The sequence below is a fragment of the Zootermopsis nevadensis genome, unplaced genomic scaffold (assembly GCF_977971745.1).
Source record: "Zootermopsis nevadensis isolate Lab colony 2312 unplaced genomic scaffold, Znev_1.0 Znev_ptg000001l, whole genome shotgun sequence".
Taxonomy (NCBI): domain Eukaryota; kingdom Metazoa; phylum Arthropoda; class Insecta; order Blattodea; family Termopsidae; genus Zootermopsis; species Zootermopsis nevadensis.
Genome location: NW_028259133.1, coordinates 17,876,170 through 17,897,973, shown reverse-complemented (window position 1 = coordinate 17,897,973; position 21,804 = coordinate 17,876,170). Strand labels below are relative to the sequence as shown.

The window sequence follows — 21,804 nt, the reverse complement described above, 5'->3', positions numbered from 1 at the left end:
TTGAAACAGATTTTGAACAAATGCCGCTAGCATAGATACGAGGTTCTGCCAATAGATTTAGTTTGTGGGTAGCCAATATCCTCTGTATTAAACAGCTCCAGTTCTCATTAAAATCTACGGAATGTTTTGTTCAGTTAAAACAAGTTGTTATTTGGCAACAATGCAAAATTTTTGTAGAGGCGGTGTCGTTAGAAGGAGAAGTCTTCCCGAAGGACGAACATTTAACATATACATATATAACATTGAGACACTCTGTCATTTTTTTACATCAAACATCAAAATAGTCACAGTGGCAGTTTAAAAAGGACAGCGCTGACTTGGGAGGAGTTATTGTTTAATAAATATATATCTGTCTGTAAAATTTTCTCTCTTTTTTTTTTCCTCTCTTGTGACCTGATTTTCGAGAAAAATTAAATTTAATATTGGGAACAAAATTGTTGGTCAGAAAATGAGGGCTATCTTGCCTCCTCTGTTCTGAAGACATCCTTCCAACACTTTTTATGAAACCGCCACCCCTACAAAGTTTGGTACAGTTACAAGAAATATGTAAATACATAGCATCTTATGATCTTATATCCATTAATTAAAGCCATTTGTTATTTTCTGGTTTCTTTCCACTATGTTAAAGCCTTTTACCGGCCTGCAAATAAAAACTAAAGCAACAACAAATACGTCACACAACACAGCATTTAGTCGGAAAAAAGACCCAATTAATGAAATTAAAATTGTACAAAAATAGGACATTTCTGTTAAAGGGCGGAAAGCGTCACGTGACCGATCCAGCTACTAACTGACACAGACGGTCGTGACTTCTCTCCATTTTACGCAATTTTTTTTGGCAACGTGAAAAAATAACAGAAACGGCACATTTCTAAAATGTGGCTTTTCGTTTTTGTTTTCATTAAAATGCAACAGCTCGACTTGTATTTTAAAAAAATAATTTGTCATGTTCCATAACAAAAAAGAATATTACCATAGAGTCCACTGCCTCTCTCTCTCTCTCTCTCTCTCTCTCCTTTCTCTCTTTTTCCACAGAGCGCCAACGATGCACACACACAACAATTAATAATGTATTTCGTCAAATTACAACAAAGAATTGAACAACGAAGTGCGAAGTAAAATGTGCATGGTTTCTCTGTTTTGACGCACAAAACTTAATACGTCAACGGCCTTGTCTATGTACATAAAATAACTTTCCGTACTAAGTAAGGTCTTTGACATTCTTCATCGCTGTCGAGAAAAATCACAGTTAACATAAAGTGGGTGGGGATACGGAACATATGACGTACGAACAGGATAAAGAGAACACATTTTGCACCATAATTTGTTTCAAGAGTCAAGGTTTATAGAGAGGTCGTAACAGGCATGGTGAGGCTGTCGTCTGAGGTCACCGTGTGTTGCTGCTGGATTCCGCTTGTGGTCGTAGCGGACTGATGATGGTGGTGGTGATGCTGATGATGTGGGTGCATGTGGTGCAGGTGGTGTCCTGCTTGTTGCTGGTGCTGCTGCTGCTGCTGCTGCTGGTTGGTGCCGGCTGTCGACAAGCTACTCGAAGCGCCCCCTGCAATCAGCTTGCTCTCTTTTTTGAGCCTCTGTTTGAGATGCACTTTTGCATGGCGTTTTTTCTCGTCGCTTCTCGCAAACTTCCGTCCACACGTATCGCACTGAAACGGTTTCTCGCCTGTGTGCGTTCGGATGTGCGTTGTGAGATGATCAGATCTGGAGAAAGATCTCATGCAAATCCGACATTGAAACGGTTTCTGTCCTGTATGGATTCTAATGTGACGCGTCAGCTCGTCCGATCTTGAGAAACGCCTATCGCAGTTCTCGACTGGACACGCGTAGGGTCTCTCGTGCACCGGTGTCTTACTAGGCCTGTTCGGATACTTTCTAGGTTTCACTGGTACCAACTTGAGCGGCATTGGCGACTGCTGGTAAACTTGCGACAGAATCTCGTGACCTTTACTTGTGGACGGGTTGTATTCAGCAAGCTGCACCGAGAAATTCCCTCCCTGCTGTTGTTGCTGTTCTTGAGCTTGTTGCACATCACCCACACTACCCCCTGCACCCCCGCCACTGCCTGACGTCCCTCCACCACCCCCCGCACAGGCACTGAAAGGCTCCTGTTTGGGGATGAGCCCTGAGGGTCCAGGGACAGACATCCCAGAGCCGTACGCAGCCACAACTTGCGAGTCCAACCACTGGTACTTCCCCGTTGAGGGCACGAGGGACTGTCCCACCCGACTGTATGCCATCTCTTGCTGCTGTTGAACGTCAGCGATTGAACCCCCGCTGCAACTTGAATATGTCGGAGGTTGTTTGAGCGCCATGTTCCCCCCAGGTCCACACTCTATGCCGAGTCCTATCAGGTCTTCCTGATGCTGCTGAGATCCATCATCGTAGTGAATTGCAGCGGGACTTGGACTCGCGGAGGGATACTGTTGTTGTTGTTGTTGTTGTTGTTGCTGCTGCTGCTGCTGTTGTTGTTGTTGTTGTTGTTGCTGTTGAGGTGACGCTGCGGACTGAGGGTGTTGTGGTTGTTGCCCGAGCAGACCAAACAGGGGAGGGAATAGTGTTTTGTCTGGACTAGGGAGTAGCCAGTGGTTGATGCCTTGAGCAGTTGGAGAGGTGGTAGCAGCAGCGAGGCCTGTGCCCAGACCAGTGAGACTTCCGCCTCCGTTGGGACCCATACTGGCGGAGACAGTGCTGCCACTAGAGGTAGTAGTGAAGATACCGCGGTAGCTGATTTTCCCCGCTCCGGTATTCCCCGTGGTGTGAGGCGCACTACCTGAGGACGGGTACATAATGCTACTTGTGTTGCTGGAGTCCTCGCACACGGTCGTACTGACTCCAGCGGCGATCGTCGCGAGTCCAGGACTGAGGCTGGGATCGAGTTTTGTGGGAAGTTCTGCTGTCCCTTCCGGATCAGGTTTTGGACTGCAAAGGGACTGGCAGGGGCTGCCAGCAGGGTCCAGAGACAGGTCCTCCGGATCCAAGGAACCTATAAAAATGCCACATTTTCAGATTCCTCTTTTGCGGCTGCTCACCGAACCAGCAGCTTATTTAAGTGTGAAGGCAACTTATTGAATCTCCTTCTTCGGCGGAAAGCTTAGCTTTATTTGAAAGTCGCGTGAGAGATGGCGTATTTTTTTCTGCTGAGATGTTTACAAATTATTATATAAGCATATAATTACCAAAGAATGAAACAGAAAAATACAATAAGATGGAGGCGCAGAGCTAGTCTCTGAAACGTCGATATTTGATTGAATCGCCTGAGAGGATTCTGTAACATTCAAGAGCTTTGAAAGTTTTAAATCTTGCATAAACATATAAATGCCGTTTTCCAAGTAGAATCAGACATCAGTGCATTAACTTGAAAAATCTCAAAATGTTAATAGCCATATCCTTCTTTGGGCCCATGTCATTTTGCACAGAGATCATCAAATGAACGCATGATGGAGAAGTGGCGTCTCTCCTTCTGCATGTTTCATCTCCGAAACCACTGACGAATTTAAGGTACTATCCCCCCATTTGCATGTAGGCTGAAGGAACTCACGAAAATCTTCAGTCAGGATATCTGGTCTCCGGGCCGTTATTTGAACCGGTAATGTCCAAATGCGAAGCAGGAGTGCCAACTATTCGGCTACCACGTTTCGGTCGACGAATTTCGGTGAAATTTGGAATTGGAAGGCACTTTCTAAAAGATGTCAGATTCAGTTTACTTTGCATGGGGACCACGTTCAGCTGTATCAAGCTTGTCAAAGACTTGTAGGCCGAATTAGATATTTGTAGACCTTATTAGGATGTACAAATTGTGTTTGAAAATTTATTGTGTGTGAATATTTACCGAGGTCGGAAAAAAAAGGCCTACATGACTGTTGCAATATGCTATCAGTTGTGCGATTAGATTTGCAATGTCAGATTAGATTGCATCTTAAGTAAGTGGAAAAGGTCAAAGCGATATGTCAGATACAAAGAAAACAATGGGGAAATTGGATACACATTTCCTCGTGTTCATCACAAGTTGAAAATGAATATCAGTGTTAATTTTGATTATCTAGTTCTCACCGCGTTGGGGAAGCTGATTATAAGAACACGCTCTGAAGCTAGGCACCTTGAAAACTTTTTGATCGGTCTAAGGGAGGAAGGCACTTCGATTTAAATGACCATGGCGGATCTAAGACTTACGTGAAAACTGCCTATTTCATCGTAATTCGAATCGACATGAATAGCATCTTACCAATTTACCTCACCAAACAGTTAAAATCAGGTCTTCTGGAAGTGCGTACAAAAATACGTCTATAAATCAATCATTTTCCACGTCGTGGATGCAGAGTAACGAGTGTCAGGTGTGGCGTTGACACAGAAGCTAATCAAATAAGAGACCATGGCACAGGATGTGTGTCGCGCGTTCTCGTCACCATTACGTATAAGACCATTCAATCATCTTTTGTGTTCTTGAATGTAAATACCAGAACTGAAAGTATATCGAAAGAAAATATATATATAAATTTGGAACCTCAGTTATGCGGCATTTTTCTCTTTCGATTTTAGGTATTTAGCGAAGAATACGTAGCAGTTCGATTACCACATATTTTGGATTGGAAATCATCCAGTGTAAGGACGGTCCTGGCGGAATCTGTATCCAGGAGTCAGTTCTGAAAATCATCTATTATTCGTTTCGTGATGTTCGTCCGTCTCTTCGAATGTATCGGCGCTAGACCGTCGGGGTTCACGGCTTATTTCGACTCCCATATCTGTTAAGTTAATTTCCCCGGAATTGAAATTTTGCTAGTCTTTCATTGACACAGAACGTGCCATTCATATTATAAACACTGAGAACAAAGTTTCTTCCGAAGCGCGCTGTTTTTACTTAAAATAAAATTCAGTTAGAAAGAAAAGAAATCTTGCTTTACACATACGAACTATGAGGACATTAAATTGAAGGACCACGTTTCGTACTAGCAGCTGAAGCCTTGGATTTCGGAACGCCAGTTAAAATTAAAATTAACGGTTAGCGCCGAAAATTGAATAAACAAATCCAGTTTCTATATAATATAAATACATGATATTATAATAGCGTACTAAAATTAAGCACCTAATAATCGCTATCTCGCCTTTACATTATCCGATTGAATAACATTGGATAGTTCTGTCTGCTTTCGCTAGAAAATTGAAAACTCTCAACCTTGCACCCAAATCAAAAAATAATTTCTTTAAAAACCTCGGCATAGCTCTTGTCTCGTGTCAGTATTATTCTCCTATTGCCTTACAAAGCTGCAAATCTGACGTTTTGTCTTCCAAAGCTTGCGATAATGCAGGGTTCTTGTAGGATGACAATCCCAAAACATTTCTTGCGCTGAGTTGGCCCAGATCTGCACGCTGGGACTCCCTGCAGTGTCACGACGACAGACGAAACCGGAAAACCCAGTTTCCGTGCCAGCCGGTGTGTGCGTACCACGAGGGGCCATGCCAGCTTCTCCCATAACAGACTGTGGTTGTAACCTTCCAGAGATAGAACGACCAAAAGGCGTTGGAGGATTTCGCTGTACACGAAGACCACGGACCTTCCTCTGCCTGTTTGGCTTTACGTAGTGACTCTTGCATGGGACGTAGATTAACATATTAAAGGAAGTTAATCTACAGGCTGGGTGGGAAGTAAGTAGACATTGAGAAATGGTTATAACCTCTATATTTCCAATGCATATCGATTATTTAATGTCTACTTACTTCCCACCCACCCTGTATATATATGTTTAATAATAATGAGCCCTACTGAACCGATTTAGATTAAATTTGATGACGATTTCTGTCTCCAGGGTTGTTGCGCTGTGTAGTCGATGTTTACCAACGTTTCAGAGGTCATACTGCCTCCGTCATCAGGGCGATACATTAAATTTGATATCGGAAGTCTACATAAAAAAATTGTCTGGCGAATTTAATTTTGATTCGTATGTGTTTAATTTAACCTCCGTTTTACATTAAGCGTATAGAACTTAAATTATATTCTCACAGGATAGGACATTAAATACGGATACCAGAGAAATGGGCGACTTCCAATCGAAACTTTTGGATGTGATGCATGGCTAGGATTTTATTCTCGTGCATCTTTGCTACGATATCTACAGCGCGAATTGTTGTGATACAATAGTTTCGTATCTTCTGTAAATGAACAGCAAAATCAATTACATGTACAAAATCTCAAAGGCTAATATTTTTTAATATACGTAAATACACTTCGACTCGTGCTGTTTAGTGCAAAACTGACTTACCGTCATTTCACACACTCAGTGTGCCTAAAGTCACTACAAAAACGAAGCATCCTATAGTTTTAAAAAGGTAATTCAAAAGCACAATAATATTGCTGAGGGAGCAATGATTTTTTTTCACAGTCCGACCTTTCAGTCATCAGCTCCTAATTTTCCAATCGTCACGACGACCGTCAGTTGGGTATATCTGAATATGGTGGCATCGGATGTTAAAAATAATCACGCACTTCCAAGACCTGGTGATGATTTAGAAGACAGTGAACAGGCTACATGAATTATTCACCTGTAATTACTAACTTCATAAGAGGGTAGGGTACGTTTGAAGCTTCAAGCAACTGCACTGATGAAACAGCAAAATTACATCATATCATATTTACAGAAATGTCCAAAACAAGTGAAAAACATGTTCATCACCTCAAGTCTTTTCCATTCTGATTAAATCGTCATGCTTACAATTTGCATTCTTCTGTGATGATTCACATAAACTCTGAGTACAGAAGGTGAAAAACAACTTAAAATAGCTTCTCTGTCTTGTAATGGCCAACATTTATCTTTATTCTGTGACGTCAGAGCATATCTTTGTAACGATAAACCCATAAAAGAAGACAAACGAATGGCGTTACCGTTTGTACACGAAAGTTAATAAATGCATATTTTAGGGAGAAACACCGAATACGAATTACCTCGTTTACTCTGCCACCTGTTCTTGAGGAATATTCTTCGAGAACATAATTATAATGCCACGTCAGTCGGTACTCGTGACTAGGCTGCGGATTGCACGACCTGGGTTCGCTTCTCAGGAGGGACTTCGTTTCTCACCGCGTCCAGACCGACTCTGGCGCACATACAACCTACTAATCTGTGGTCCTGGTTTCGAAATGGCTCCAAATTTAGTAGGAATAATGCCCTTGTTTTGCACTATTGTACATACGACAGAACTTTGACGATTAGACAAAATACTGCTGAACTAGTGAACAAATGTCCAGACTTTCATTGAAGTCGTCAATTGAATAAAAATTTACTTGGATATTATCCATCGTCTAGTAATAAAACGTAAAAAACGTAAAACGACGTTTCGGAGATAGGGCTCTATCTCCGTCTTCAGGTTCCTACTCAGTTGGGCCCACTAGATAGAGCTAATCCCTATCTCCGGACAAATTAAAAAGTGAAAGTCCCAGAATAAAAAGGCATAACCACACCATCCATCCGTGGGACGTAAAAGAATAGTATGTAAAATCAAAATTCATAAACACGATAAAGCCAAAAAACAAAAACTCACAAAAGGTGGGAAAAAATACACATGAATATTAACTTGAAACTCGATGCCCACCTTGGATTTCTTGAGAGATGACAGGTATCCAAATAGGAGATAAATCTAAACTAGGCTGGCTGATAGGATTGGCGAGTAGTGCCATGTGTGCCGCCTCCTTGTATTTTCTGTAGATGGTATTGGGTTCAGTTAATAATACTCTGGTTCCATCCCAACAGACATGATGATCTTCTTCGTATGCATGTTGGGCCAATCTGGATTTCTCCAGCAGCCCTGTCTGAAATTATATTTGTGTTCTTTTAAGCGTACCTCCAGAGGTCTGCTGGTTTCGCCGATATACCATGTACCGCAATCACATGGTATTCCATACACACACTGCCTAGTCTGTCTCTCGGCTGTTTTTGGTCTCATGGAACTCAATAAACCACGGAGAGTGTGTCCGGTTTTAAAGATTGTCCTGATGTTGTATCGGTTCCCAATTCTTCTAAATTTTTCAGAGACACCTTTGACATATGGGATAACCGCCGTACCCAGAGGCGTTCTGTCAGGAGAAGGCCGGATGTTTTTTTCTTTCTTTTTTCAAGTTAATATTCATGTGTATTTATTCCCACCTTTTGTGAGTTTTTGTTTTCTTGGCTTTATCGTGTTTAATGAATTTTGATTTCTACTATTTATTCTTTTACGTCCCACGGATGGATGGTGTGGTTATGCCTTTTTATTCTGGGACTTTCACTTTTTAATTTGTCCGGAGATAGGGATTAGCTCTATCTAGTGGGCCCAACTGAGTAGGAACCTGAAGACGGAGATAGAGCCCCATCTCCGAAACGTCGTTTTACGTTTTATTACTAGACGATGGATAATATCCAAGTAAATTTTTATTCAACTGACTCTTCACCATCGTCAAGAAGTTTTAGATTTGAGATACATTTCGTGTTTACGAGAGTTCTCCACTTGTCACTATCTTGGGTCACATGAATCCAATCCACGTCTTCATACGCCGTTACTCCACGATCCATATTCATTTTAATATTATCCCCTCGCCTAAGTCTTACCTCCTCATGTTTTCGACTAAAATGTAATCAAAATTTAACTCTGACAAAAATATTTTTTGTAATTCTTAGGACTTACATGTGATTTATTGTAGGATTTTGTAAGAAGTTCTGTTCGTCTACCATGATTATTGTGGTGATGATAAAAATTGGCAACTATAGGGCGTGGGAGTTAGTCGTTATTAACAAACTAACGAGCCCAGCTTCGTCAAGTAATCATTGAAAATGGACCGCTATCAAGAACGTAATCTCGCTCGTCTAATAGATTCACGGATCCCTCACAACCATGCAACTGTTTCCTGGATATTCATACGTAATACCGATTTTGTTCGTATTTATTTTGTTTATTTTCATGTCCTTTCCCCCGCTGTAGTTGTAATATCCGCCCTTGAACTGTAATTGTATTATGCTCTATATACCGGGCACGTCACGAACTGAGTGTATTTGATCCAAACAAGACCTAACTTAACACGTTTATGAAGTATAATTTCCTGTCAGTAGGCACATATTAAAAGTTCCTATTCTAGTAGTAAATCTGTGCAGGCTGTTATGAATTGTACTTTCGGGATCTTCCTTGGTCATTACAGATGAATGCAGACACACTACATATCTTAAAATAGATACAGACTCTTAAGAAATTAGTATTTAATTACAGAAATTTGAAGCACGTCTTTGAGTCGTATGGGCATTTTAAGAACTGAATAACTGTTATTTCTGGCTGAAGAAAAGACGGTATACTGAGAGTATTCATGAGTTCAAGGATTACGAGAATGTTCGAATATTCCTGCTATGGAAACTTTAAGAATTAACTACTCTTACTTCCTTCGCGTGAGCAAAGGAAGCCAATCGAACTTGTAACGGAACTCAGCTAAGTCAATGTGGTTCACTTCAGTTGACACAAATGTCAATCTAACTGCCTCCTGATACGCCCGGTGTTCTTATCATGCCAAAGCGTCATATGTACGAGGTGCGATCAGAAAGTTTCAAGACTGTGTCAATAGCGGGCGAACCGGATGTAGTACGAGCTTCTGATATTAGGGGGTGCGGCCTACATTCATAGTGAATCAGTGTGCCAGCCGGCATCATCGAATTAGCATTTGTTTCTTAGTTACGGGCGTTTTGGTAGTGCATTACACCGACCCTCCTGCGATTGCGGAATGGCGTGTGCATCAAATTTTGCCAAAGACTCGCCAAAACGGCTACGGAAACCTATGAAATGCTAAAGCAAGCATTTGGGGAGTCCGCAATGGGTCGTGCACAAACGTTTGTGTGGCATTCACGTTTTAAAAATGGCCGAACCTCTGTCGATGATGACGAGCGTTCTGGACGACCATCTTCGAGCACAACGCCCGAAAATTTTACGAAGATTCGGCAGGCCATTCACGAAGATCGACGTCGTACCATCAACGACTTGTGCGACATTGTTGGGATAGGCTATGGGACCTGTCAGCTGATTCTAAAGGAAGAACTCCACATGCGACGCATCCTGTCTGAGGACCAGAAGCAGAATCGACTTCTCGTTTGTCAGGAGCTCAAAGATCTTGCAAGAACCGACCCCAACTTCCTTTCTAAGCTCCGTGTGACTTCTTCCTCTTCCCAAAGATGAAAATTCAGCTAAAGGGAAGGAGATTTGAGACGATAGAAGAGATTCAGGCAGAATCGCAGATGGTGCTTGACAGGCTGACAAAGAAAGATTTCCAGGGATGCTTCCAGGCTTGGCAGCGGCGCTGGGATCGTTGTGTTCACTCCCAGGGGAACTACTTCGAGGGTGATGGATGAATTTAATACCTGAGATAAGTGTACGGGTTTTTATAGGCGCAGTCTGGAAACTTTCTGATCGCACCTCGTACATGTCGAAGCAGCAAGAACAAATGACAGTTGTGCACCGCATTATGGTTGCAGTTTCTAGTGGACGCTGTCAGCTTCAGTATCAGAACAAAATTTTTGTGTTTTGAATAAGCAAACATCGTTCTTAATACCGGTACCAACATTTTATTTCACATACATAGCTGCCAGAAATTACATAATTTACGGTAGTGATTATCAACTCGTGGGCCGTGGGCCGCTGCAGATTCGCGGCTTAATTTATGCCAAATTTCAAATTTTAGCAAGCGTTATTTTAATTTAATGCACATGGAATGGTGGGTCTTGCAACTAATGAACATATTTTCCGCCGAACGGGAAACTTATAAACCGTGTTAGCCGTAAACTACAGGCCTACATATGAACTGCAGTTAAACAGAGGTTGTGACGTAGTGGTTTGTTGGCCGTATTATTTACACGAATTTCTAATAGTTATTTTTTTAAATACTTAAATTTTGGGACAGCAGCTATGTGATAGCAGTGAACGCCACTGACTGTCAGTAATCGATGTAAACGTCTCGGCGCGATGCACCTAATGCTCCAGACCATGGGCGCCAATCAGTGGCGTGATGTACATCTCCAGTCAAGGGAATAGTAAGCTGTGATATTTATCGAGTTTCCTGCAAAGGGGTTTGTCATCAAAAATCGAACGCAGGCATCGCATCAAAATGTGGCTTCGCCCGTCACCTAAAAGGACACCTGTTTGCAGGGTGGCTTAGGGTACTGGGAAATAATTTCGCTCGCAAAAAAAATACGTAAAGAATTTGTGTGATAATACCATTTATTCGAAGGTAAATTAATATGAATTAAATCAATAAGCAGAAAATTAGGACGTTTGTTTTAAACGATATCTAGGAAATAATGGCCGACACGTACAACATTATAATTTTACTTCCAACTGTTGTTTATTGATAGCTGTACTTGATAACGTTTTGTGGTAAGTCTTATATTCTTACAAACGTATCATGTGAATTGGGATATAATTTCTATTTAATGCAAGCGAAAGCAAAATCAGCCTTCATAGGTAGATAAAGTGAATATTTTAAATGCCAGTTACGAAAACGTATTTAAAGTTTAAGGATGTCAGGACGTATTCATTTTTCATACCTAAAATAGAACTTAATGTCAAAGAAATTATGTACAAATTCTTACATGTTTCGATCATACAGTCTTCTTCTTGTGGACATGTAAGGATGTGAATATGATTTTAGAAACTAAGTTTGTAGGTTACATATTGATGTCTTCTGACATAGGGATCACTGTCTTGTAACATTTATGCTGTCCATTAACAGATATCCGCTATGATGTGCATATTTTAGGGGTTTATCATGATAGACTTATGATCGATAGGATTTTTTTTAAATTTTGATCGTTCCTTCAGGGAAAAAATGTCCGGTAATGAATTTGTTATTCATAAAAATACAAGACGTTTTCTCATATTTTATTTTTTCATGGAAAGTCTCACTGCACACCGCTAAGTAGACCAAAAGAATTGTCCCTTTTAATGGAAGTTGCTCAGAATAAGCCTATGGTTACAAGTAATGCAGTTATCTTGAGAGTTAACTGTGTTTATCTAACAGATAAGACATGTTTATCGATTCTGCATATTGAGCTGTGTATACCAGTCAAATCGTGTAAATTTTCACTTTGATGTTTACCTCATAATCCTCTTCTTTTAGAGCCATTTATTTATTTTATAAGGAAAGGTAGATTTATGTCCGCGTGCAGATTTCTCGTAATAATTCCTGAATTAATTGACGGATTTTCACAAAACTTGATATGGAAATGGACCATCATATTGCTTCATCATTAATGTTGTTCTTGTTAGCCTCGCCGCGTAGAGAACGGGGTTTAGGCAAAATGTCTTAGTTCTTACTGAGCATATTGTTACAAGTGTAGTTAGTATATTTATTATTTATTTAGTGTTCCGTCTGACGACAGGTCCATGTGAACAGGATCCTTTCATCCTTTTCTCGGACTGGGACCTGTTCATATACGTTCTTGGCAGATGATCCAGAAGTGGTTTGCCATTGCCTTCTTCTGTGTGTGAATGGAGTAATTGTTGGGATGCCACGGAGAAACCGGGGAAGCCCCCGGAGGAAAACTCCGTGTTGCCTAGACCACGGCCTTGCCCAACACAAGTTATAAATTCGGGCACCGCCGGGAATCGAACCCGAGACCCCAGGATTACAAGGCCAGCGTGGTTAGATGTAGTTAGTATATGCAGACTCAATTTGATGAACATGTCAAAAACAGTATAGTCCAAGTATCAGTTCTGTTTCCGTCAAGAACAACAAAACAATTACCAAAGTATATAAATATTTTTGTTGAAGCTTTAGCGTAAAATTTGATGGTACACGGCATTCATACACAAGCAGAATTTGAAGGATGCGCTTTTTTCATATGCCCCGTTTCCTTCCTTGTTCTTTCGTCATAAACAAGTAATTTACTACAACTAACGTTCGACCGTGCTTAGGATTAGTTTTTTACCCGGTATAAATGGTGGGCTAACTAGCAGTAGCGGAGGACCACTTTCTTTAGGCCTGCGAGGATCATCACCATGGGACTCCTCCCCTAATTAACCTTGTTAAGCCGAAGGAAGAAGCTCGTCTATATAATATTTTAACATTCATTCCTTACGTCAAATAAAATAACGCGTGTGTATTACAAAGATCAGTTGGTCATTGGTGTTTAGGGAAATAACAGCTGTTTATTCTGTGAAAAATACGACACTCAGAAAGCATCAGGCTGATATAGAATGTGGTACGTACACTTACCACTGGGTTTTAAAGGGCTACGTTATTCCAGAAAAGTATTTATTCCTACTTATAAGCTGCAATATACGTATTGCAGTTTTTAGGACAGCTGAAGAAATATTAACCACGTGACGTAAGGGCAACGCTTAGTTACCATGCAGTAAAGCATTCTGAATTCATAATTATGAAGTCGAGTGTGAAGTTGGGGCCATTTTAATTGTTGCATTTCCTGTCTTGACCGTTCCTGGAGAAGTTATCGCAGTGTTTAAACTAGGGACGGGAAAAAATTGTTTAAGAAAGAGAGAGAAAATACTGATAAAAAATGTCATGACATTACAAAGTAATTACTCATTCCAGGTCTATGTTCAGAGACGGTTCGCAATGTCAAGGTCACTGAACAAGAGAAGACCACCGGGAAACACAATTGTTTTACAACGAAACACTCAATTACCAGAATCGATTTTTTGTTACAATCGGACAAGAGTAATTTCAGGAACTTAGCCCCCCCCCCCCCCCGATGATACATCAGTCTGTATGAAGCAGCGGAGGAATGATGTTGACAGGGAAAGTCCGAAGGATTTGTCCACCATAATTCCCATATGGACTGGCCTGGGGGCGAACCCAGGCTCCCTCGGTAAAATGCCGGCGACTAACCACCTTGAGCTGTGGCACTGCCAGATTTAATATGTACTAATGAATTATTAAAAAACAATACAATTTCCTTTTATTCTTGTGAATTATTGTTTAAGGAGCAGGTCGGACGTTGTGATTTGCATTCCTGCGTCGTGTTCCGGGTTCAAATTTCTCCCTTGTCCTTCCTGCGTGGATTTTTTCGTGGCTTTCCGTATTCTGTCTGGAAAACCCTGGGATTTTCTTTTAAATACTGAAGCCTCCTTCTACACCCTTTCCGGTTTATGATTCACGGCAGCCATACTGCCAATATAGTTGAAAAATGTAAAAGTTAACCAAGACTCGTTCAAACAATGGCAGCGATTTTGTGAAATTCTGCTCGCATTCTTAATTTTGGGAAGTTTAATCGGACATTGTTGCGTCACAGCACTGCAGCCAGTCGTCCTGACCAGCGAGAGTGCGCACCGCGTGTCACACCCGATATTGATCGGGCTTGTTGCCTAGCCGGGAGAGTCCATTGGAGGGGGGGAGCACCTCAGCTGATAGCAGCCACTTGTTGGGGGTGGTCATCTCAGTCTCATTGTCACCCTGGACATGTCTGGTTTAACGTCACACTCGTTTGCTTCAGAGTTAACCCGTTAAAGCATAATGGTAACAATGTATCACCTGTAAGATTTGAGGTTATCACAGCGGTGAGTATGAAGATTTCTGTCTTCTGGGTTGTTGCGCTGTGCAGTCTGGTAGATATTTACCAACGTTTCAGAGGTCCTTGCTGCCTCCATCATCAGGGCGATGAATATTCAATTTTTTAGTTATCTTCGCTTTTCATGCCATTTATAACCATTTTTTAATTTTTTTTTTGGAATTTTTGAAAATTTTCAAATTTTTCCAAAATTTTTTAAAAAAACATTAAAATGGTTATAAATGGCATGAAAAGCGAAGATAACTAAAATTTTTCGAATTTTTCGACTGAAATTTTGAATATTCATCGCCCTGATGATGGAGGCAGTATGACCTCCGAAACGTTGGTAAACATCGACCAGACTACACGGCGCAACAACCCAGAAGACAGAAATCTTGAACAGATTTTGTTTTTCGTTCTTTGTTTTTGCCCTGAACAGCAGTTGAACTCTGTACTGTTTTCTTTGAGTGGAGTCTTAATTTTTAAATATTACTCAGATGAGCTTCGTTTAGAGCACGGAAAATTCCTCCATCCCCGTTAAAAGTAGTTTCTCTCATTACTCTCCCTCTACTTTCTACACTTTCTCTCTTCTTCGTGCTTCAAAGGATTGAGGGAATAATGGAGAATTTATATCTGGCGGAGGGAACCAGTTTTACAAATAGCACGCTCGTGATCAGACTACACGGCGCTACAACCCAGAACACAGTTTTCCTCGTGATCGTCTGTTTGTTTGTCTTAGCACTGAATCTGGATTGGACTCCACAGATCTTCAGTCATTTGTGCCAAGATCAGTTCAGATGTGTCCGGAACGTGCCAAATCGTCTATCAGAAACCCACGGAAATTACATTCTGTTCCACTACCGGACTCAGTTCGACAGTGTTGAAGTTACAAGAACGTAATATTGAAATAGGTTTGGAAATGTGCAGACAGGAACAATTTCGCCAGTATTATGACATGTGATTCCCCAACTACTCACAATGCATGTAGGTCTATGTAAAGTGTGCGTTATTTTTGTCCGATCTTAACAAAAGTTGACATGTCGACAAATGCTGGTAGCGTAATTCTCCAGTATCATATTTCATGGCGGATAAGTTAAATAGTTACCAAATAATTGATCTTTTAGAATGAATGACGTAAGAAATTTACAGGAGCGTCTCAGGGTTCCGAACGTGCCCAGAAATAATTATATAAAAACGATAAAAACTTTTTCCTAGTGGATTTATCGCTGTTATGAACTTTAAATATGCGTATATGTGGTACGAAAATATCCTTTATGTTCGCTGTATGAGGTGTGGTTGCGACCTAATTTTTTCTAATTCAGTCCAAATAAATTTAATTTACAGAATATCAAAAGTAAGACTAACAGGCCATGGATTTCAAAGGGTTGAATCTAGGAGTAGACAGAATTACCCATTATCGTAGCCACTACTTGAATTTTTAGTTTAATAGTTTTAAAGTTTGTCCCACTATACGCCATGTAGGCGCTTGGGGTGAGAGGAGGTATAGCTCCTCTCTTCCTTGACCTCGGCACTAGATGGGGGTGAGTGGTCAGCATCACGCCCCGGCCGGCTTTACCCCCGGGAAAGGACCCCGGTACCCATTGGACAGGAGGCTGGGTGGGCCCCAGAGCCGGTCTAGACGCAGAGGCTAGAGGAACAATCCTCTGCCCCCGTCGGGGATCGAACCCCGGTCGTCCAGCCCGTAGCTAGTCACTATACTAACTGAGCAATCCCGGCTCATACCTGATTTTTTAAGTCTCATATTTGTCAGCACGACACAATGTTTGACGGCCACTCTGCCTTTACGAGAGTCGCGTTTTGAACCCTTGAAGGACAAACGACAGCTTGACAGAATGAAAAACAGACTTCGCGAACGGCATGCAGAGATACCGACCTAAACGCAGATGGTATACATACTTACCATTGACCTATAATGTACATAACATGTTTGTGATTATATTTTGTGTGGCAGACACACGAACATAATAATGTTAATACCTATAGACCTATGATAAATGGTTGCAAACGGGAGTACCAACATAAACTTTATATACAGTTAAATTCGCATTTGTTTCATCATTACACATATTGAAGATATAAATATTGTGCTATATATACCTACAAGGAAGATTATATGGGTAAATAAAAGACGGCATTAGTGTGTCGAGTCAACAGAGTTCTGTATTTGCTTTAGAGCGAAATAAGCTGCAAAGTGCAGAAACAGAGTACGGACTGGACGCAAATAACGTGACTCTCTCCTACCGGGAAACGTTCCGACAATTGAATTAACTCGGGAGTGTTAATTGTAAGTCGGGAGAATTCGATTATTCAACTGAACGTTTCGTCATATTAAGTGACGTATGCATAAGCACAGCTGTGATGCAAGCAGTTTCACGATAAATTTTGGCCTTTTTTTTAAGGTTAGACTAAGCCCCAGAGTTACCGGCCAGTAATTCATCGTTTACTTTCGTTCGACGTTAATATTCGACTACGGAGATCGATGTCTTAACCCAAATGCTGTAATAATATCAGCGTTGAATGAATGCAGTTTCTACGCACGTACATTTAGATATATTATCAATATGATCAGTGTTGCCACAGTGATAATTAAATTTATGTTTTTTTTCAGTATTAATATTAAAGAACCGGTTAAGCCAATAATGTCGCTCTATTCCGTATCTTAATTATTTGACGGTATTCCAGCTATTGTAACCTACTTCTTCCTGGGTTATGTAAAATTTTCATGGGTTCTTTCTTACAACCCAGAAGCCAGCTGTCTTCTCGAGGTGTTCATTCCCGATATAAAAAAAGAACGCGATAGACGTAGACCTATTACTAGGAATATGTTTTGTTTGTTCCTACAGAGTAACGGAGTCATCCTCATCGCAAATTTTTGTCGAAGTGAAAGCTATGATGCTTTCAGGTGTGTTCCTGCTGAACATTTTTGCTTGTCGTCAGGTGGATGATCTAAGGTAGTGGTATTAAACCTGGGGTACGCGTACCCCCGGGGGTACGTGAAATTTAAAAAAAAATTATGATAAACACTGAATAATCAGTAATGCAATTTATTTAATTTATTTTAGATGTAGATTATATACTATGTATAACTTGAATTATACACCAACAACTTTGGGGGTACAAAGTTGAAGAGAAATTATATCTGGGGGTACGCGAACAAAAAAGGTTTAATACCACTGGTCTAAGGAAGCCAAAAAGTACGAGGTAGGTCCTGTGGAAGTCAGGTACGTCACAGTGCACTCAAGCTGATATCGTTGTACTCAGACCATCACGACGACGTCATCGAGCGATAACGCATAATTTTGCTATCTTCCTTGTGTCGTATTCCAGGGGAAGATTAAACGGATTTCCCTTTCATTGTGGATAGTACGAAGCACAGAACTTGCGGCAGGAGGAATGGAGGGGGGGGGGGTATCGGAGTACTGCTGTCGTCAAGAGGTAAGGAGTACAATGTTTAAACCCACTTTTCTGTTTTGTAACGAAATATGGCGTATTGGACGGCTGATATTAAAATGGCCTTAGGAAAATAGTTCGGAGGGTGTGTATTGGATTCTCAATCTCATGACAGATATCAGTGCCTCTTGTGAACATGGCAAAGAGCCTTTGGGGTGTAATAGAAAGGTGGGTATTTCTTAACGAGCTTATGAAAAGGACTTTGACCCATGGTTACTTTGTTGGCTGAGATAGACTTCATGTCCCCAGATAACTTTCGGACCATTCGATAGGACAGAGAGAAATCTGAAAACAGTAATGTTACTGCGACAAATCCACCTTCGTAATTTTTAATTTTCAACGAACATGTATTTTGTGAACGAAACTAGTGCCATTTTGTGCACTTATATCAAACTAAGTTCACGGAACAGAGTTCTTATCGAGAAGCTAATATTCGTTTAGTTAATTATGAAAGAACACTTCAATGGAACCAGGAAGTCTGTTACAGAATTCGTAAGAGCAAAGGGATACTCTGAATTCTGAGCCAGATTAATTAAATTTACACCTTCGTATCCTATTTGTTTTAAAATAAATTTTAATATTATCCTCCCGTCTACGCACTGGTTTTCCAAGACAGAGCTTTACTACTTAAATTATGTTTGCATTTCTGTCTCATGCGTGCTATATGCACCATCCGCCCTCCTAAATGTGATCGTCCCAATAATGTACGGCGAAGGGTACAAATAATGAAGATCTTCATCATGCAGATGTTTCCAGCCTTTGTCGCTTGGTCTTTCTTAAGTCCAAACATTCTCTTAGCTTTCTGATCTCAAATATCCACATCCAACAGAAAAAGAGTAATAACTGGATGCTAATCGTGACGCCACGTGGACTTATCAGTAGGTACCAACGTTTCGGAATAACACACTGCTTCCATCTTCAGGGCTGTAGCCATGGAGACAAAATGGACACCTTCATCCGTGAGAACCACAAGTATGTCTAATTACGTAGTTTAAAAGGCAGTATGAATTCTAAAAAGGACGGCTGTTTCAAAAGAATTATTCGTCAGGTGGACATTTGAACAGGAAATAATATTCTTCTGCCAGTTTCATTTCATTGGTTCAATGATTATTTTGATTTCTCAGTCGCTTTTTTTTATAGAATATCAGGGCATTCCAGGAAATACGGAAACAGTGGGCCTCTGACGACGTCACTACGTTTAGGAAGAATTTGCTTCGTATTCGGTGCAAGTTGGAAGTGAGTAGAGTCTATAATGGCGAAAATATCCACCCACTTTACGATACAAAACAAGGAAACTCTTACAAGCGTGGCGGATATGATTTTTTTTCTCTATATGCCGGCATCCTCTCATATCCGTACCCTCTCTTGCAGTCCTTTTGTAATGAAAACAGTTACTTTCCTTTTACATTTTAATTAATTTCATTCGTAATAAATTATTCAGATTGACAAGGGAATTTTGATATTGTAACAAAACATTGTATGAGCAATTATGTCTTTTCTGAGATTTTTGTGCATAATTTACAAACTCTTTAAGGGGACGTGCCCCGTTTTAGATATGCGCGGTCGGGGGGGGATCCCCCGCCTTCGGTTGCATCAGCAATTTACAAACACGAGGCAGCGCACGACAGTTCGAGCCTCCTCCGCTGTCGCATTCGGTAATGTCATTACGCCGAAGCGACGAGAGGAGAGAGAGAGGGCGTGTGTGTGTGGACGGGGATCGCCATGACCCTCTCTCTCTCTCTCCCTGTTGTTTTGTCGATCCTTTGGAAAGTGGGTGTATGTAAACACGACCCTTTCACACACCTTGAATGTGATAATATACAACCACTGACCTTCGTGTTACGATAACGTGAAGGTATTATGAAACACCGGGATTCTACAGTCAGCGGCTACATCGCGTAGGGCCGAAACAAGTGCAGTACGCATGTGGGAAACAAGAAATATTAACATTATTTTGGTTAAAAAGCTCCGCACAATGTACGTATTTTTGACCTCTCAGATGGATCTTACGAATCTCGTTAAAAGGTGAGCTTTGAGGTTCTAATGGTCTTCAGGGCGATCGCCGTGGTGGGAACCATGTTCCTGAAGCTGCTTTCACGCCTTGAAGTGTTCTTGAAATGAAATATGTAATAGGGCACATTCTGAGAGCTATATACGGTGTGTGGTGTTTTAAGTGTTGGCCAGTCCGGCGTTGTGCTTACGAAAACGTTGCTCTTAGAAACATGTCCCTTTTTGAAATGCGTCTGTAATATGTGGGACACATCCGTCTCGTTCCCACCAAGAGATTGTATTAATGGCTACGTTAAGTCTTGGCAGTATCTGTTGTTTGTTCTTATGAAACACGGAATTTTAATGAAATTACAAGTTTTATTAGTTAATTAGTATTGGCGTTAATACGTCGATATAAAATCGATAAGAGTTCCATGAATTGAACAAAATTCCCCATTATTAATAATTAATTTATAATTAACAGAAAATTTAGAACACTGAGGACAGATTCAAGCTCAGATGACTTAATTTAGATCCTGGAAAGTTGTGTGTCAGCGTTTATTCCGAGAATTCTTATTGAACTGAATAATTTCATTTCATACGAACTACGAGTGAGAAAAACTTCTAGTTTCAAAAATATTTTCTTGGTCACAATATCCGCTGCAGAATCTGAATTTGTCGTCATGAACGACTTCTTTTTCTGTGATGATGACTGATGTTTACAAGGCTACTTGTAGAATATGCTTCAGTAAGCCAGGAAGCTGTGATTCATGAGCAGTAATTCGTAGCAGTTAAAACACGAGAGCCTGTAGAATATTCCGGTAGAGAGTCGGGCCACACAGTTGAGTATTTGTCAGATTGATCAGTGTAGGCCTAAATGTTTTAAATTATTTTTCAACATCTGTAGAATGAAAGTTATTACTCTACACGATATGACATTTCTTTGAATAGACGTTTTCAGTTTGGGAGACAGACAATTGCTATCTATACCTCCCACAAAATTTAAAAATGATTAATCTGTTATGTTTAATTTTTATTGATTTAATTAATATTTAATTACTTTAACAACCTATTGTTTGACGGTCGCATCTTGCACAGCTAGGCCTCTTCGACACTATTTCTCTTTGTAGTTTCTTTATCTATTCATCCATTCAATTAACATTTTGAAATGTTACTTATGAAATCGTCTGTAAATTATTTCAAAATTTTGCTGTATCTCCATGCATCATCGTATTAAGAGACAAAAAAAAAACGAAAAACCGGTCTTTTGTTTTCATGGAATCAAAATTTGTTTGCTTTATGAGAGACAAAGTTCAAGGGCGTCATTTTTATCGATTAATTTCGAAAGCCCAAACGAAATAATGTTAGATGGAGCAGGTCGGCATGCTTCGTGCGCTAGTCGGGCAAACCCGAACGCGGCGAGCGTGCGCAACGAACATTGCCTACACGGCTTGGCTCACTCGTTACGATACCGCGCTACGATGCGCTGGTCAGCATGGCGTAATGTTGCTATGATGTCACCGACGGCAATAAAACATTTTAGTGTTTATTCTTCGTAGTGACAACCGAGGCTGAGAAACTACTGGCAACAGATTAAAATAAAATAAAGCTGTATCAGTTTCTCTTTTAGCGGAGTATCAAGACGGACAGAAACGGACGATAGAATTCACATAGGCACATTTCTTTTTAAATTTATTTCCGTTTATCTCCTCGTCGGTTTTTAAAGGATACGATCATTTACGTATCACTTCCCACATAAGTATAAAGAGTTTTGTTTGCTTCACGTGTCAACTTTCAAGTACAAGTACATTCGAAAACATCCGTT

General features: G+C 40.6%; 2 protein-coding genes across 6 annotated transcripts in view; one reads left to right on the top strand and one right to left on the bottom strand.

Moving 5' to 3' along the window:
* The window catches only part of LOC110830547 (spermine oxidase), a 241,955-nt gene that overhangs the window by 52,945 nt on the left and 167,206 nt on the right, over positions 1-21,804 (top strand). The gene's annotated exons all lie outside the window — the stretch shown is intronic.
* The window catches only part of sr (zinc finger domain-containing protein striped), a 150,678-nt gene continuing 129,898 nt past the window's right edge, over positions 1,025-21,804 (bottom strand). For all 4 annotated transcript variants that reach the window (XM_087344935.1, XM_087344937.1, XM_087344933.1 and 1 more), the window contains one exon: positions 1,025-3,001. In XM_087344935.1, the coding sequence (XP_087201061.1) occupies positions 1,344-3,001 (1,658 nt within the window). In that variant the 3' untranslated portion in view covers positions 1,025-1,343. The remainder of the gene's footprint in view (positions 3,002-21,804) is intronic.